This window comes from Aegilops tauschii, chromosome 2 (assembly GCF_002575655.3).
Source record: "Aegilops tauschii subsp. strangulata cultivar AL8/78 chromosome 2, Aet v6.0, whole genome shotgun sequence".
Lineage (NCBI taxonomy): Eukaryota > Viridiplantae > Streptophyta > Magnoliopsida > Poales > Poaceae > Aegilops > Aegilops tauschii.
Genome location: NC_053036.3, coordinates 444,395,249 through 444,412,065, shown reverse-complemented (window position 1 = coordinate 444,412,065; position 16,817 = coordinate 444,395,249). Strand labels below are relative to the sequence as shown.

Sequence of the window (16,817 nt, the reverse complement as noted above, 5' to 3'; positions counted from 1 at the left end):
TGTGGCTGCATTCTCTTATTGTATACCATGTGAGGAATAAATCGAATTTGGCTGCACTTAATACATGAGAAACATATACAAGTGCTATATTTCCTAGTTCTTAATCATGCTTGGTTTGGATAAATGGGTTTTCTATGTGGCTTGAATTAATATGATGAATCTGCAATGTGCTTATTTATCATGAACATATTTTACTGGTAGCATGCGAACCCTTACTTAACCTGATGACTAACTACCTTATATGTGTTGCAGGGAAACAATGGGAGGCACTGAGGTTTACAAGATGGTACTAACTATTATACCTTGCCTTTTTGTATTCCTTTGCCCCATTTCCAATATAGAGAAGATATTTATGCACATCCTTGTTTTCAGGCTTCACTGATGATTACCTCTCAAACCACCTCTGTGGTCAGGAGGCGAGGAAAGTTTTCATACAACACCCACGGTTCAATATTGAAGTGTTCCTGAAGAGGTCGAAGGATGGACGGTCAATCATTCACATGCACTGGTCTAAAGTTGCAAAGACCTTCAACATGAATGAAGGCTCAATATTTGCCTTCCGCTTCAGCAGTTTTCCAGATGAGATGTATCTCTCTATGTACCATCTATGATGCTAATTTCGAAAGGTTCTAGATGTTGCATGTGAAACTTGCTGCTGGTGCAGTTGTGTAATCGGGTAGCTGAGTGCTGAAGCTATATCATGTTGTACTCCGATGTATTTCAATTATGAAATCCTGCTTCCTTAATATGGAAATGGAATATATTATGTGCTTAATATGAATGTCAATTATATTAGTAAATGGATTATTAATAATAGGGCAATTAGCCCGCTAATTGGCCAATTAGCTTGCTAATTGGATTTCCTATTGCAAATGGTTAATGAGAAACCACCGTGGGCGATGACCTCAGGCAACACACATAGTTTCTAGGAATAAACCGTGTTGGATCAATGAACAATCACACACGACATTCTCTTCAAAACTGTTTGCGTTACGCCACCTTGCGCAAACGTTTTTCTTGTTGTGACTGTGTGGGATGTATATACGAACGGAAATGTTTAGTGGTGACTGACTGTGTGGGATATACTTACGACCGGAAATGATTTCGCCTGTATAATTGTATTTTTTAGCACTACTATACGTATTTCTGTATTTGAGTGCTCGTCAGTCGCACACGACCTCATTTTGCCGAGCGTGTGTGCCAGGAGGGCATATTCCCAACGGTTTCTGGGTCGTGTGGGAAGGACCCCCCTATCGCCCACACTCACTTGGCGACGGTTCCGAATGCCGTCGCGGAAAGGGGTTAAAAACCATTTGTTTAGGACCGACGCGCACCAGTGTGTGTGTGTAGAGGGTCCCAGTTGCATGCCGACCATCGATTCGCAACTAGGGGTGTGTGTGTGTGTGTGTGTGTTTATCGAGGGTCCCTAGTTGCATGCCGACCATCGACTCGCAACTAGGGGGGTGTGTGTTTGTCCTGCCCCCCAGTTGCAACCCGACCTCCGACTTGCAACTAGGGTGTGTATTTTTGTTGAGGGTCCCTAGTTGCATGCCTACCATCAACTCGCAACTAGGGGTGTGTGTGTGTGTTTGTCGAGGGTCCCCAATTGCATGTCAACTATCGACTCGCAACTAGGAAAGTGTGTGTTTTGTCGTGGCCTCCAGTTGCAACCCGGCCATCGACTTGCAACTACAGATGCGTGTATGTGTTTGTCGAGGGTCCCCAGTTGCATGCCGACTAACAACTCGCAACTAGGGGTGTGTGTGTGTGTGTGTTTGTCGAGGATCCCCAGTTGCATATCGATCATCGACTCACAGCTAGGGATGCGTGTGTTTGTGAAGAGTCCCCAATTGCATGTTGACCATCGGCTCACTATGGGTGTGTGTCTGTTGTAATTTTGGAAGCACGCATGTGTGCTGACATTGCTAGTATACACTAGCGCTAATTAAAATGAGTGATAATGGCAGCTCTTTTAGGTTTGTTAGTGACTGGGAGGAGCAGATGATGCACACGCGCGAATTCTGTGGTGGTAGCACATTGCTCTTCTATGTACGTGGGCCGTCGGTCGATCAGACTGACAACCTCAAAACACAAAACAAAAAAACAAAAAAAAACAAGTGTTGGGATAGAAATATATATGATGAAGAAAACTTAGATGTGACATAGTTATGTCACATCTAGGTGTGTCCTAGACACACCCTTTTTTTAGGGGTGAAAACAATTTTGTTCATCAAAAGCCACATGAAGTGGGATACGGTTCTGGTTGTAAGGAACGTCAAACCAGACGTGGCGACCAGGACCTCTAGAAAGTGAAAAATTCGCTAGACTATGTGCTTCATAATTCGCAGCACGACACTCAAAAGTAAATTTACATTGAACAGTGACAGCTTTAAGGTTGATCTCGCTGATTATAGCTCCATATCTCCCTCTAGCGCTTCAATCAATATCTGCCACTACCTGTTTGCAGTCTGATGCAATAACATAGTTTTGGATATTCAAGTCATCCGCCAAGCACAGCGCCTCGCGGCACGCTAATGCTTCCAGTGACACTGGGCCCGTGACACCCTCAATAACCAGCGCTGAGGCCCCAAGATAGTTCCCTGCTTCATCTCTACATACTACAGGGCCGGCCCAGCCCAGATCATTGTCCGGCCCAAATCAACCCCCAGCGCACGCAACAGAGGACCGAGCATTTAAGGGTTTGGCGACCTTCATTGGACTTTTGAAAAGAAAGTGGCGGGGGGATCTTTCACCAGAGTTAGACTTGATCGGTGTGTGGCGACGGCAGAATGGTGCCTGAACTACCAAACAGCTCAATTGGAACATCACACAGCAGCGCCATCCGATCACAGCCCGCTAGTGCTGAATGTGAGCGATGTGCATGCATGCAAGGGTTGGCCTCGAGCATTTAAATATGAACTAATGTGGGAGGCACACGAGGGACTGAATGCAGTGATTGGAGACAGCTGGGGCAGCGGGCAGCAGACAACGGTCCAGGAGGTAAAGGAAAAGCTGCACTCTCTGTCCAGCGATCTCAAAACCTGGGACAGGGGTATGTTTGGCAATGTCCGACGTGAAATCCGATGCCTGCAAAAGGAACTTGCAGACCTGCGCGTGATCCCAGGAAGGACGGGGCCGTCTCACACAGAAAGCAAGGTATGTGACAGACTGGTGGAGCTATTTAATAGGGAGGAAATTTTATGCAGACAAAGAGCTAGAACTGAGTGGTTATCACATGGAGATAAAAACACATATTTCTTCCACCCGCGGGCGAGTAGGCGACGTAAAAAGAATCAAATTAAGGCCCTTCAGTTGCCCAGCGGGGTGCTAATGAGGACGGGGCTGTAATGGAGGAGATGGCTACTAATTTTTATAAACAGCTTTACACATCTAAAGGGGTCCACAACATGCAACAGGTGCTAGCTCATGTGCCATGCAAGGTCACCGCGAACATGAATGAGATGTTGAACAAGGAGTACTCCCAAGAAGAAATCAAACACGCTCTATTTCAAATGTTCCTAATAAAGGCACCGGGACCTGATGGGTTTCCTGTGCATTTTTTTCAACGCCACTGGGAGGTCTGTGGAGAAGATGTCACAAGGGATGTGTTGCGGATCATAGACGGAATTGAAACGACGGAGTGCATAAATGAGACTATCTTGGTTTTAATACCAAAGGTAAAAAACCACGATGCTTACACAGTTCCGACCTATTTCTTTATGCAATGTCCTATACAAAATTGCCTCCAAAGTAATATCCAACAGGTTGAAGTTGGTGTTACCTGAAATCATATCAGAGGAGCAATCGGCGTTTGTACCAGGCAGATTTATCACTGACAACATTATTGCAGCCTATGAATGTCTTCATTTTATGAAGGGGGGCAGGGCAAAGAGAAACAGTCATTGTGCGTTAAAACTTGACATGATGAAGGCTTATGACAGAGTCAAATGGGATTATCTGCAAGCAATCATGTTAAAGTTGGGTTTCACAGAAAGATGGGTGAATATTGTGATGGGAATGGTCAGAACAATAAGATTCTCAGTCCTTTTCAATGGGAAGAAACTTGATGAGTTCAGTCCTTCATGGGGAATTCGACAGGGAGATCCAATCTCCCCATACCTCTTCTTAATAGCAGCAGAGGGGCTCTCATGCCTCCTGAAATCTTTTGATGAGTCGTCCAGCTTGAGCGGGTTGAAGGTGGCACCATTGGCTCCACCGGTTAACCATTTGCTTTTTGCTGATGACAGCCTGCTGTATTTTAAGGCTAGTGGTGATGGGGCCAGAGAGGTGAACCAGATGTTGAACATATATTGCCAGGCTTCGGGACAGAGAATAAACTTTGACAAATCCTCAATCTTCTTTAGTAAGGGCTGCCCAAATAGTGTCAAAGAAGAGATCAAAGAAGCCTTACAGGTTCCCAATGAAACTCTCAACGAGAAGTACTTGGGGATGCCAACTAGTGTGGGATCATTAAAGAATGGTGCTTTTAAGTACCTTAAAGATTACCTTTGGAGTAAAGTACAAGGGTGGATCGAGCACACGATGTCTATGGCTGGGAAGGAAGTACTGGTAAAGGCAGTAGCTCAGGCGGTTCCTGTCTTCTCTATGTCATGTTTCAGGCTGCCGAGGGGCCTCTGTGAACACTTGAACATGTTGATTAGGAGATTTTGGTGGGGAAGCAAAGATGGAAAACGGAAGCCGCATTGGGTATCCCGGGAAGCAATGACACAGCCAAAGATGATGGGGGGCTCGGTTTTAAAGACTTCGAATTGTTTAACTTATCTCTCTTGGCAAAACAAGCTTGGAGATTACTCCAATCTCCGGACTCCTTAAGTGGGCGTATCCTTAAAGTTGTATACTACCCCGGAGGAACTATATTAGATGCCCAATTGGGAAGCAGGCCAAGTCAGGTTTGGAGATCGATTTTGGGTGGAAGAGATGTGCTCAAGCAAGGCATCATCAAACGCATTGGCGATGGAACAACGACAAAAATTTGGTCCGATAATTGGATTCCACGTGATGAGATGCTTCGACCATACGGTTGCATCATACAAGATCCTCCTAAGCTCGTATCGGAACTGATAGACCACACAACAGCCATACGGGATATGGATAAACTTTCTGCAACTTTCCTAACAATTGATGTGCCGGCTATAAGATCAATACCATTATGCACAAGAATCCTATCTGACTCCTGGGCATGGCACTTTGAGAGAAGTGGCCAGTTCACCGTGAAGTCATGCTATAGGATGATGGTAGAGACCAAGAGGAGAAGAGAAGCTTGGTTGGAAGGAAATGCTGGATCTTCAAGTATGATCGCGACAAGACATCCTGGAAGCAGCTATGGCAAACACCTGTACCAGGGAAAATAAGGATGTTCTTATGGTGTCTTGCTAAAAAATCTTTGACGACCGAGGATGTCCGAGCTCACCGGAAGATGTCTACCACATCATCCTGTGGCCTTTGCGGAACGGCGGATTCGTGGAGACACTCACTATTGGAGTGCACAATGGCAAGGTGTGTCTGGGCAATGGTCGATGGCGAACTCGCGGAGCATCTGAGAGAGACGTCTGAACCCAGTGCTAGACAATGGCTTTTCCTGATGAAAGACTCGTTATCACATGATGCGTTTGTCAAGCTTTCGGTCACGTTGTGGGCCATCTGGTGGGCTAGGAGACAGGCCATTCATGAGCAGATATACCAGAGCCCAACAGCCACATATCATTTTATCTGCAGGTTCATCCAGGAACTTGATATGCTGAAACCAGAGAAGAAAGCAGCTAGCCAGAGCGGACAGCGAATACAAGCCAGACCGAAAGCCCCACCGCCGGGGGTTGCGAAAGTCCACACGGACGCAACAATGGCAAGATCACATGTGGGAGGAGCGTGTGCAGCGTTTTGTAGAGATGAGAATGTCAATTTCTTGGGAAGCTCTGCTCTGGTAATACACGGCAACACAAGTGTAGCGGCAATGGAGGCAATAGCCATCAGGGAGGGATTGGCGTTGGCCGAGGATCTTCACCTACAAGACATCATCATCGCTTTAGACGCAAAGCAAGTCGTCCGAGATATCAATTCAGGGACGGAAGGACTCTATGGGCCGATAATCAGAGAGATTTCACACCATGCTTCTTTGATTAATTATAAAATAACCTTTGAAGGTAGAGTTACAAACATAGATGCTGATAGACTAGCTAAATTTTCTTATTCGTTGGATCAGGGGCGATATGTTTGGTTGCTTCATCCTCATGATCCGTTTTGTATCTCACAACATATGGCTTTGGAGTAATAAAGCTTGTCTTTCCTAAAAAAAACAGAGGACCGAACCGAAGCGAACGACCCGTAGCTCGGTCTCGGGGTCCGGCTCCAGCCGACCCTTCTTCCTCAATCCTCGCTACTCGGCGCCGGTGTCTCCTCCCCTTCTCCCTCCCCCCAAAACCCTACCTCCGGCCCTTCCTCCTCCAAAGGCAGGCGAAAAATTCGCGCGGGCGATCGGCGAAGGGATGGCGGCGGCAGAGGGGGAGACGAGCCGGCTGTTCCGCGTCCGGCGGACGGTGATGCAGATGCTGCGGGACCGCGGGTACCTGGTGCTGGACGCCGACGTCGACCTGACCATGGGCGAGTTCGTCGGGCGCTACGGCGACCCCGTGCGCCGCGAGGACCTCGTCATCAACCGCGCCAAGAAGGACAACCCCGACGACCAGGTGCGTCCCCCCTCCTCCTCCTCCCCGACGATTTCCGTACTAGCTAGGGCGTCGGCTGATTGACGGCGTTGGCGATGCCCCTCCAGATCTACGTCTTCTTCCCGAACGAGCCCAAGCCCGGCACGAAGGTGGTCACCAGCTACGCCGAGAAGATGGCGCAGGAGAACGTCCCCAATGGCATACTCGTCGTGCAGCAGGCGCTGACCGCCTTTGCCCGCAACAAACTGGTCGAGACCTCTAAATTCCGGCTGCAGGTCTTCCAGGTCGCACTCTACATCCATGCCTCGTGCTCGTATGACTAATATCCAGTGTCTCTCGCCATGGGAACCAGTGGCTGACGTTTAGTGTAACCCTGTCCTGCAGGAAGGGGAGCTTCTTATAAACATTAAGAATCACGATCTGGTTCCCGAGCACGTGCTCCTCACACAGGAGCAGAAGAAGACGCTGCTGGAGAAATACACCGTGAAAGAAACTCAGGTCATACAAATTTGCCAACCCTTTGCTCACTGTAACTGACCTGATATTCTAATCGATGCAAGCATAACATTATGTGAAATGTATTTCTGTTTGGGCCATTAAGCCGTTAATAGTCATCTGTGAACAAACAATTATAGCTATAAACTGTGACCTGTATTCCAGCATACCTTCATGTACATATTCCAGATGGTTGGGTTGGGAATCATAAAGCATATTATTGATTTGAAAGAAAAGGTTCCGTCTACTTAAGCTATAATTCACCAACCAACTGGAGCATTTTATTTTATCCCATTACCTGGTTTGTGTAGATGGTTTTTTGTCCTGACAAGCAGCAGTTTTGCATGTTAGTATGCCACATAGGAGGAGGCCAAGGGTTTTGTTAGACCCCATGTACCAGGATCATATCCCTTAATAACGCAATAGTAAGGACACAATCTTGATTCTTATATAATCCTACTTGCAGAACTACTAGGGCATACATATCCTGATGCCTGCACAAATAGTAGATAAGCCATTTCTGATAATAAGATTCATATACATATGTGGATGAATATCCTGGCTAGCTCTTAATTTACTTTCGGTATGACAACTGTTAGGTCATGTTGGTTTCTTGCTCTTAAATCATCTTGATTCAACAATTATGGTTGATCGTAATTTAGAAACATGTGTATTCTATATTGTCAAGTGTAGAATCAGGACTAGCAACAAACTGATCATGTGTAAGACCTTAGCTGAGATGCTACTTTGATGAACATAATATGGTGTTGTCGTGAAAAGCTGAGATTGTGAGACACAGGTGGTAGCGGGATAAGCTAGTAGGTTGGACATATCAGAAGCTATTTTAGAACTTAAAGAATGATGCTATATAGTCTGCTTCAGATTTGTTGCTTTCAGAGTTAATATGTTGTTAAGGGTTCTTATATATATGAACGTTATGTTTCCCATAGGTTAGTGGTCTGTGGGTGTTCTACTGAACTGGTCTGTTGCATATTTTCTACAGCAGTACTTGATCTGTTGGATAACGTCAGGACATGTGTACTGGAATTTGCAACACTCATATCAGTTTCCGTGTACTTGTTCGTTCTTGTGCGATGTTTGTTAAGTGTAAGAGGCGTAATGCTCTGAACTTAGTAGGAAGCTGCATTGGTTAAGTATTAAGTGTTGCTTACCCCTTTCACTTGGTAGTGGTTGCACGTTTTGAAAAGTTTGGGCACACATGTCTTTTTTTTTTGTTTCTGCGACAAAACACTAGGAGCTCTTTCAATCAATGATATAAGGCGAAATGTTTTATGTGCACTAGTAAAGAAAATGCAGATATTAGCTTTTATTGTTATAGTGGTACTCTAGGTTCTGATGATCTTGCTGTCTTGTGATGACGCAGCTGCCTCGCATTCAACACTCGGATCCAATAGCAAGATACTATGGCATGAGGCGTGGACAAGTCGTGAAGATCACCAGGCCCAGTGAGACTGCTGGAAAATATGTGACATATCGATATGTTGTCTGAGCTCCACTACATTCTTGAGGGCCAGAGATGTTCTGCAAGCACTGCCAGTTAAAATGCTTCCTCCAATGCTAGCTCCTCAGTAGTAGACACTTGTTTTCTCGAGGAACGGAAGTACTTTCTGAACCGCCTTAGTGCTCTGTCTTTACATCTGCTTGTCAATTTGACATGACACTGTTAGCTAGCATCTAGACGTAGATTTCAGTAGTTTTTCCTTTTCTTTTTCGACACAGCTAAATAGCTCTTTGCTACCCGAAATAGTCGGTCTAATTTGCGGAGTTCAACTTAGTGCCCCTGTATTTATCTGAATGGCATGAGCATGCCTTCTGGGACCGTTGTTTATCTCACGAGCAAAGAAAAGCTGCAGCATCGGGAACGTGGGATATCTGGAGTGCCGGTTTATGCATTAACATATATCTGCTGATGCAGTAAGACGAGAATGGCAGCAGTGTGGTGAACCTGCAGCTAATTTGCCTTACCGCCACTCGAGCTGATCAACAAACCATTTTTCTGTTAATAGTGCAATTGTAGAGATAAAACAGCCATAGGCAGATTTTACAAAAAAAGAAGAAGATAAAACATGGGGACAAAATCAAGCAGTTGGATGTCTTTCTCTTTTTTGCAACAATGATCTTGTTTCTGAAACTCTTGTAACACAGATTGTGTTGTGGATTTTTTTGCAGCATTGGTCGTGTTGTGGAATTTATTTTTTGCAACATATGTCGTGTTGCAGATTTTTTTCACGTCTTCACTTTTTTTGTCCAACAAAGATATTGTTGCAGAAAAACTTTGCAACTGAGGTGATGTTGCAGATTTTTTTTCTTTGTCTTCACCTCTATATGGTGTTACGGAGAAACTTATGCAACATAACTGATGTTGTAGAAATCTTTCTTGCAACATAGTAGATGTTGCAAAACAAAAACACCACTATAGTTCGGCGCGAGCCCGTCAAAGGTAGAGAGACATGCGTGGTCCAGTAGGCCACGCGTCGATCAAGGGAGGCGGACACCCGCGCTAGACCCGTTGGTTGAGCGATAGCCTTTTCCGTAAAACATTGAGATTCTCAAACATTTTCATCTCGAAAGACCTAATCCTATTAACTTTAGAAAATATTTACACGAAGATTTAAGAAAACCAGAAAACAAGCCTGCAAATGCGAACATTTTTTAAGCCACTTTGCAGTAGCTAGGCAGGCAGTGGAGGCATTAAAACAGTGACAGTGTTGTAAGTAGGGAAAATTTTGTTTTTGCCACTCTAGTTTTTGCCTATTTTGCTTATGCCACTCTAAATTTTGACATTTCATTTTTGCCACTCTTAACTTTTGAAAATGATCACAAATGCCATTCTGTTACACTTTCGTGAGTTGACCGTTTGTTCTACCCAGTTGACCAGACAAAAAACTGACAGTATTTGCAAAATTGGCATAAGTTGCCCCTACTTACTTGTGGGGCCACTTTGGAAGTGACCCACACCCTAACACACACACACACACACCCGTCCTAGCTACCCAAACCGCACCACAGACTCGGATCCAACCACTCCGGCCGCGTCGCAACCTCCAGTCGTCGTCCCCGCGCACCACCGCAGCCAGCTACCTCCAGCCGGATGCACGGCGCTCCGCCTCTGCCCACCGCCACCGCTACCGCTACCTCCAGTCGCCGTCCTCGCGCGCCACCGCAGCCAGCTACCTCCAGCCGGATGCGCGGCGCTCCGACTCTGCCGATTGCCGCGGCCCCTGCCGCAACTGCCGCCTGGTCACGCGCGAGGCCTGGCCGCCGCCTGCGCTCCTCGTGAAGGATCCCGCCTGACGAGGCCTGCCTCCTCGCGCTCCTCCACTCTCCTCGTGCCCAAGCACCGGCAGCGGCCCACCTCCCCTTCCTCCTCTCGTCCTGGACGAGGACGCAATCCCTGGTCACCCGGGATCTGGGAGCCCATGGCCCTGCGCGCCTCGCGCTGCCTCCAATCAGCGCTCATGGCGGCGCCCAAGTTTTCGTCCATCTCCTGCTGCTCTTCTCCATGATGCGACGTACTCCGCTCCGTCCATGGCGCTGCCTCCAATCAGCGTTCCCCTCCGTCCTTGATGCGGTAGCTCCACTCCCCGTCATACAGGTTGCTATTTGATCTACAAATGGTGCATCCTTGATGCATATGTGTTTTGATTTGTGTGGAAATTTGCTGAATTGGAGAGACGGAGATGCATATGTATGTGTTGTGCCTTACGTGCCTGATATGTGTGTGAAAGTGGTGAATCCGAGATGTATGAATGGATGCGTTCCTGCTTTATTTGTTTGCAATTTTCTTATTACCAGATGAAATCAGCTGAATCAACGCACTGTTCTGTTTCTCGTGTTTCATTGAAATTTCGGACTACCAAAACTGTAGTGGCAAAAGCAAAACAATAAATCAAGGGCAATATGGTCTTTTCCCTGACTTGTTTGGTCAAAACGTTTAGTGACTTGACAGAATGGCATTTGTGATATATTGTCAAAAATTAAGAGTGGCAAAAATAACATGTCAAATTTTAAAGTGACGTAAGTAAAATTAGCAAAAGCTAGAGTGGTAAAAACAAAATTTTCCCTCGTAAGTATTCCAACACCAACAACAGGCGGCCACAAATGCCAACAAGGATTCTCAAACAACTTTTGAGCCATCTTTTTTACTGCTGAGAAGCCAGTAGCACACCCGCCTTTGGAAGAGAAATTTGACAAAAAGGCACTCACTCCTTTTGCTTTTCATCAAAGGACATCTCCTTTGTTTTGTCTTTGCCAACAACACACATTTAAGTCCCACAGACAAAATTATAAAAAAAAACTTAGACAAAATAACACAATTTGAGTTAATTTTCTTCGCATTTTTGTGACCACGCCGTCATATTATTTTGAATGGAATCTATTAAGATGCTAAGCTCGCTATATTTTGAGCATCTTGGTCCGTTGGGGTCAATGGGTTCGTTGTGGCCCGCCTGTAAGTTTTTTTCCCTTTTACTAGAACAATGCCCGTGCGCTATAACGGGATATAAATCTTCTAGCAAGTCGGCTTGTGATTTACCTGTTTATAATAATGTGATTATGTAAATAAATGATCATCAAATTCTGCCCAAGAATCACCTTATATTTTGATCCGAAGTTTGGTAAGTAAATTAAAGTGGAACTGATTTAGAAGGTAAGTAAATTAAGTTGATTTATTATCATATAAGGAAGGTGGGACAAATGGGTGGTGAGAAGAAAGGTGAAATGGAAACCTTGCGTTCTTTTTATGTATTATTAGATATTAGTTTTCTTTCTTTGAGTTTTCTTATATTCAAATATTTAATTTTTGCACATTTTAATTCATGAACATTTATTAAAATTTGTGAACATTTAAAATACACTCACCAATTAAAAAATTCCTGATCATTTTTTAATTCATCACATTTTTTAAATTCATGTACATTCTAAAATTTTGCTACTTTTCTATTAAGATAGTAAGCTCACTAGATTTGGAGCCTCCTAGTATGTCGGGGTCTGTGGGGTCACTGGGATCTGCTTGTAAGGGTGTATATAGTTGGTTGAGGGTTCTTGTTTGTTTTTTCTTTTATTAGTTTCTTTATTATTATTATTATATTTTATTTTTAATTATTTGTTTTGCATAGTTTAATTTATGAACATTTGATAAAATTTGTGACAATTTTAAATATGGTGAACCTTAAAGAAAATCTTTGATCATTCTAATTCATAAAACTTATCAATTCATGAACATTCCTAAATATATGAATTTTAAAATCCATGGACATATTTTAGTTCAACGAATGTTTTTAAAATAAAGCGACAACCGACTTTTTATAAGATAGCAGTGGGGTGAGCGAAAAAAATGTTAAGCGAGCGAGTGGAGCATGGAACCCACCTAAGCAAGCGGGAGCTTCATGGACCAACCCATGTGAACGTTATAGTAGCAATTCCATGATTTTAGTGTAGAACAAGAGCTCCCACGGGGCTCGCATAACAACCTTCGCGAGAGTCGAGATGTGTAAGGACACCACAACCACACACCGAACAACTCCATTTTCCTTTCAGAATAAATAACGTCTCTAAAAATACCCCAACACGATAGACGAACGAGATAAAAAATTGTTATAGCACTGCTAGAAGGAGGACGCGAGAGGGCCGGCCGGGGGCTTTTTTGCCCACGGCCGGGCAAGAGAGAAGGGATTTCCTTCTTAATTCTTGCTTGATTAGATTGATACATCTCCTCTCTTTATATAGAGAGGTTTACTTGACTCCCAAGCAAGGCTTAGTTGACCCCTAAGCAAGCGACCCTTATCTCTAATTAACCCTAAGACTAACGGGCTATACCGCCAGCCCAGGCCATTAGGCCCATTACGTATTCTAACACTACACCCCACCTGGACATGCAGCTTGTCCTCGAGCTGCAGCCTAAGCAACTTATAACCATGACTCGACGCAACACAAACCTAACACCTAAAAACAAGCCTTTTGCATCTCGGCTTGTTTTATTACTCTCAACCTGAAATGGACTGGGATGATTTATTTTGGACCCCTTAACAAAAAGTGGACACCATCCGCACGTCGGACGTGCACGTGTACAACCACCTGGATCCCATGGACACCATCTGGACAAAAGGAATGCATGTGTATGGCCATCTGGAAGTGATCGCAAGAGCAACCAGCAGAGACGCCCTCGCGGCGGCCGGCGGAATGCAGTGGTGCTACGCGGTGCGCTCCTGTTGGTGACACCCTGCCTTCTCCCCGCCGGACGGCTGTTGGTCTGCACCGCACAGAGAAGAGTGGAGGGCTTGCGATGAAGACTGACGAGAAGGGGTGCGCCCCCCAACCGCCCATGTCGCAGACTTTAAGGTCGCTGCCCGCGGGGAAAACAGCATGCCCAAGATCCCCGACGCAGCGGACGAAATCGAGGTCCTTTGCGCTGCGAAGCGCAGCTGGGAGGAGCGGCAGCTGCAGACCATGCATCTTCCGCACACGGCGACGCGCTAGGAGGCCACGCGCAGCAGCCTGCAGCCTCACCGCCGCCGACACATGGCGGGTAGTGATCCAAGCCGGAAGCGGTGACGGCGACGGCAGGAACTTGATCTGCTGGATGAGGATGCCCTGGGGAAGCGGTAATGGCGACGGCGGGAACTTGATCTGGTGGATTGGGACTCCCGCCGGCGCGGTTGATGCGGGGTCGGAGCTGACCGGCGGTGGCTACTGCAGCGGAGCACCGGGCGCGGTGGAGGCCGCCCGGGGCGGCCGCTGCCACTATAGCCAGGGCGGGGCGGGGGTGGCTGTTGGGGAACGTAGTAATTCAAAAATTTCCTACGATCACGCAAGATCAACTAGGAGATGCACAACAACGAGAGGGGAGAGTGTGTCTACGTACCCTCGTAGACCGAAAGCGGAAGCGTTTATCAACGCGGTTGATGTAGTCGTACACCTTCACGATCCGTCCCGATCAAGTACCGAACGTACGGCACCTCCGCGTTCAGCACACGTTCAGCTCGATGACGTCCTCGCCTTCTTGAGCCAGCAAGAGGGACGAAGTAGTAGATGAGTTCCGGCAGCACGACGGCGTGGTGACGGTGTTGGTGAAGAACAATCTCCGCGGGGCTTCACTAAGCACTACGAAAACTATGAGGAAGGATAAACTAGAGGGGACGGGGTTTCCGGCACACGGCTTGGTGTTTCTTGATGTGTCTTGGGTGCTAGCAATGCCCCTCTATTTATATGTTGAGCCCTGGGGTCGAAACTTGGAACAAAAGCCTCCTCAAAGTCTGTTTTGCCCGAAAGGCAAGAGTCCCACTCGGACTCCAGGACCAAACGCCACAATCCTTGGCGTCTGGCCCAGACGCCATGGGCCTCGGCGTCTGGCCCAGGGTCAGACGCCAGGGTCTCCGGCGTTTGGCCCCCGGCCTCCGCAATACTCCTTTTGCACCGACCTAAAGCCTCGTGGGCTTCACCCCTTGGCCGAACCATATCATCCTATATATCAATCTTTACCTCCGGACCATTCCGGAGCTCCTCGTCACGTCCGTGATCTCATCCGGGACTCTGAATAACATTCGGTCACCAACATACATAACTCATACAATACTATATCGTCAACGAACGTTAAGCGTGCGGACCCTACGGGTTCGAGAACTATGTAGACATGACCGAGACACCTCTCTAGTCAATAACCAATAGCGGAACCTGGATGGCCATATTGGCTCCTACATATTCTACGAAGATCTTTATCGGTCGAATCATTATGACAACATACGTTATTCCCTTTGTCATCGGTATGTTACTTGCCTGAGATTCGATCGTCGGTATCTTCATACCTAGTTCAATCTCGTTACCGGCAAGTCTCTTTACTCGTTCTGTAATACATCATCCGGTAACTAACTCATTAGTCACATTGCTTGCAAGGCTTATTATGATGTGCATTACCGACAGGGCCCAGAGATACCTCTCCGATACATGGAGTGACAAATCCTAATCTTGATCTATGCCAACCCAACAAACACCTTCAGAGACACATGTAGAGCATCTTTATAATCACCCAGTTATGTTGTGACGTTTGATAGCACACAAGGTGTTCCTCCGGTATTCGGGAGTTTGCATAATCTCATAGTCAAAGGAATATGTATAAGTCATGAAGAAAGCAATAGCAATAAAACTTAACGATCATTATGCTAAGCTAACGGATGGGTCTTGTCCATCACATCATTCTCTAATGATGTGATCCCATTCATCAAATAACAACACATGTCCATGGCTAGGAAACGTAACCATCTTTGATGAACGAGCTAGTCAAGTAGAGGCATACTAGGGACACTCTGTTTTGTCTATGTATTCACACATGTACTAAGTTTCCGGTTAATACAATTCTAGCATGAATAATAAACATTTATCATGATATAAGGAAATATAAATAACAACTTTATTATTGCCTCTAGGGCATATTTCCTTCAGTCTCCCACTTGCACTAGAGTCAATAATCTAGTTCACATCGTCATGTGATTTAACACCAATAGTTCACATCTTTATGTGATTAGTCCACATCGCCATGTGACTAATCACCCAAAGGGTTTACTAGAGTCAATAATCTAGTTCACATCGCTATGTGATTAACACCAAAAGAGTACTAAGGTGTGATCATGTTTTGCTTGTGAGAGAGGGTTAGTCAACGGGTCTGCCATATTCAGATCCGTATGTATTTTGCAAATTTCTATGTCTACAATGCTCTCCACGGAGCTACTCTAGCTAATTGCTCCCACTTTCAATATGTATCCAGATTAAGACTTAGAGTCATCTGGATCAGTGTCAAAACTTGCATCGACGTAACACTTTACGACGAACTTTTTGTCATCTCCATAACCGAGAAATATATCCTTATTCCACTAAGGATAATTTTGACCGAGGTCCAGTGATCCACTCATGGATCACTATTGTACCCTCTTGCCAAACTCATGGTGAGGTACACAATAGGTCTGGTACACAGCATATCATACTTTATAGAACCTATGACTGAGGCATAGGGAATGACTTTTCATTCTCTTTCTATTTTCTGCCGTGGTCAGGTTTTGAGTCTTTACTCAACTTTACACCTTGCAACACAGGCAAGAACTCCTTCTTTGTCTGTTGCATTTTGAACTACTTCAAAATCTTGTCAAGGTATGTACTCATTAAAAAAAACTTATCAAGCGTCTTGATCTATCTCTATAGATCTTGATGCTCAATATGTAAGCAGCTTCACCGAGGTTTTTCTTCGAAAAACTCCTTTCAAACACTCCTTTATGCTTTCCAGAAAATTCTACATCATTTCCGATCAACAATATGTCATTCACATATACTTATCAGAAAGGCTGTAGTGCTCCCACTCACTTTCTTGTAAATACAGGCTTCACCGCAAGTCTGTCTAAAACTAAATGCTTTGATCAACTCATCAAAGCGTATATTCCAACTCCAAGATGCTTGCACCAGTCCATAGATGGATCGCTGAAGCTTGCACACTTTGTTAGCACCTTTAGGATTGACAAAACCTTCTTGTTGCATCATATACAACTCCTCTTTAAGAAATTCATTAAGGAATGCAGTTTTGACATCCATTTGCCAAATTTCATAAAATGCGGCAATTGCTAACATGATTCGGAT

General features: G+C 45.4%; 1 protein-coding gene across 1 annotated transcript; it reads left to right on the top strand.

Annotated features, from left to right (window-relative positions):
- The first annotated feature begins 6,321 nt into the window (after positions 1–6,321).
- On the top strand, positions 6,322–10,968 carry LOC109766283 (DNA-directed RNA polymerases II and IV subunit 5A). Its single transcript, XM_020325048.4, has 4 exons — positions 6,322–6,704; positions 6,791–6,967; positions 7,068–7,181; positions 8,563–10,968. The coding sequence occupies exons 1-4, from the start codon at positions 6,504–6,506 to the stop codon at positions 8,686–8,688; spliced, it is 618 nt and encodes a 205-aa protein (XP_020180637.1). The 5' UTR covers positions 6,322–6,503; the 3' UTR covers positions 8,689–10,968.
- Positions 10,969–16,817: the final 5,849 nt, after the last annotated feature.

What these genes read in the sequence shown, in the direction of transcription:
- LOC109766283 (XM_020325048.4), top strand. Translation starts at nt 6,504, where the DNA reads ATGGCGGCGGCAGAGGGGGAGACGAGCCGGCTGTTCCGCGTCCGGCGG. An exon ending in TCCGGCTGCAGGTCTTCCAG is followed by an intron (nt 6,968 to 7,067) that starts GTCGCACTCTAC and finishes CCTGTCCTGCAG; the next exon opens with GAAGGGGAGCTTCTTATAAA. An exon ending in ACACCGTGAAAGAAACTCAG is followed by an intron (nt 7,182 to 8,562) that starts GTCATACAAATT and finishes GTGATGACGCAG; the next exon opens with CTGCCTCGCATTCAACACTC.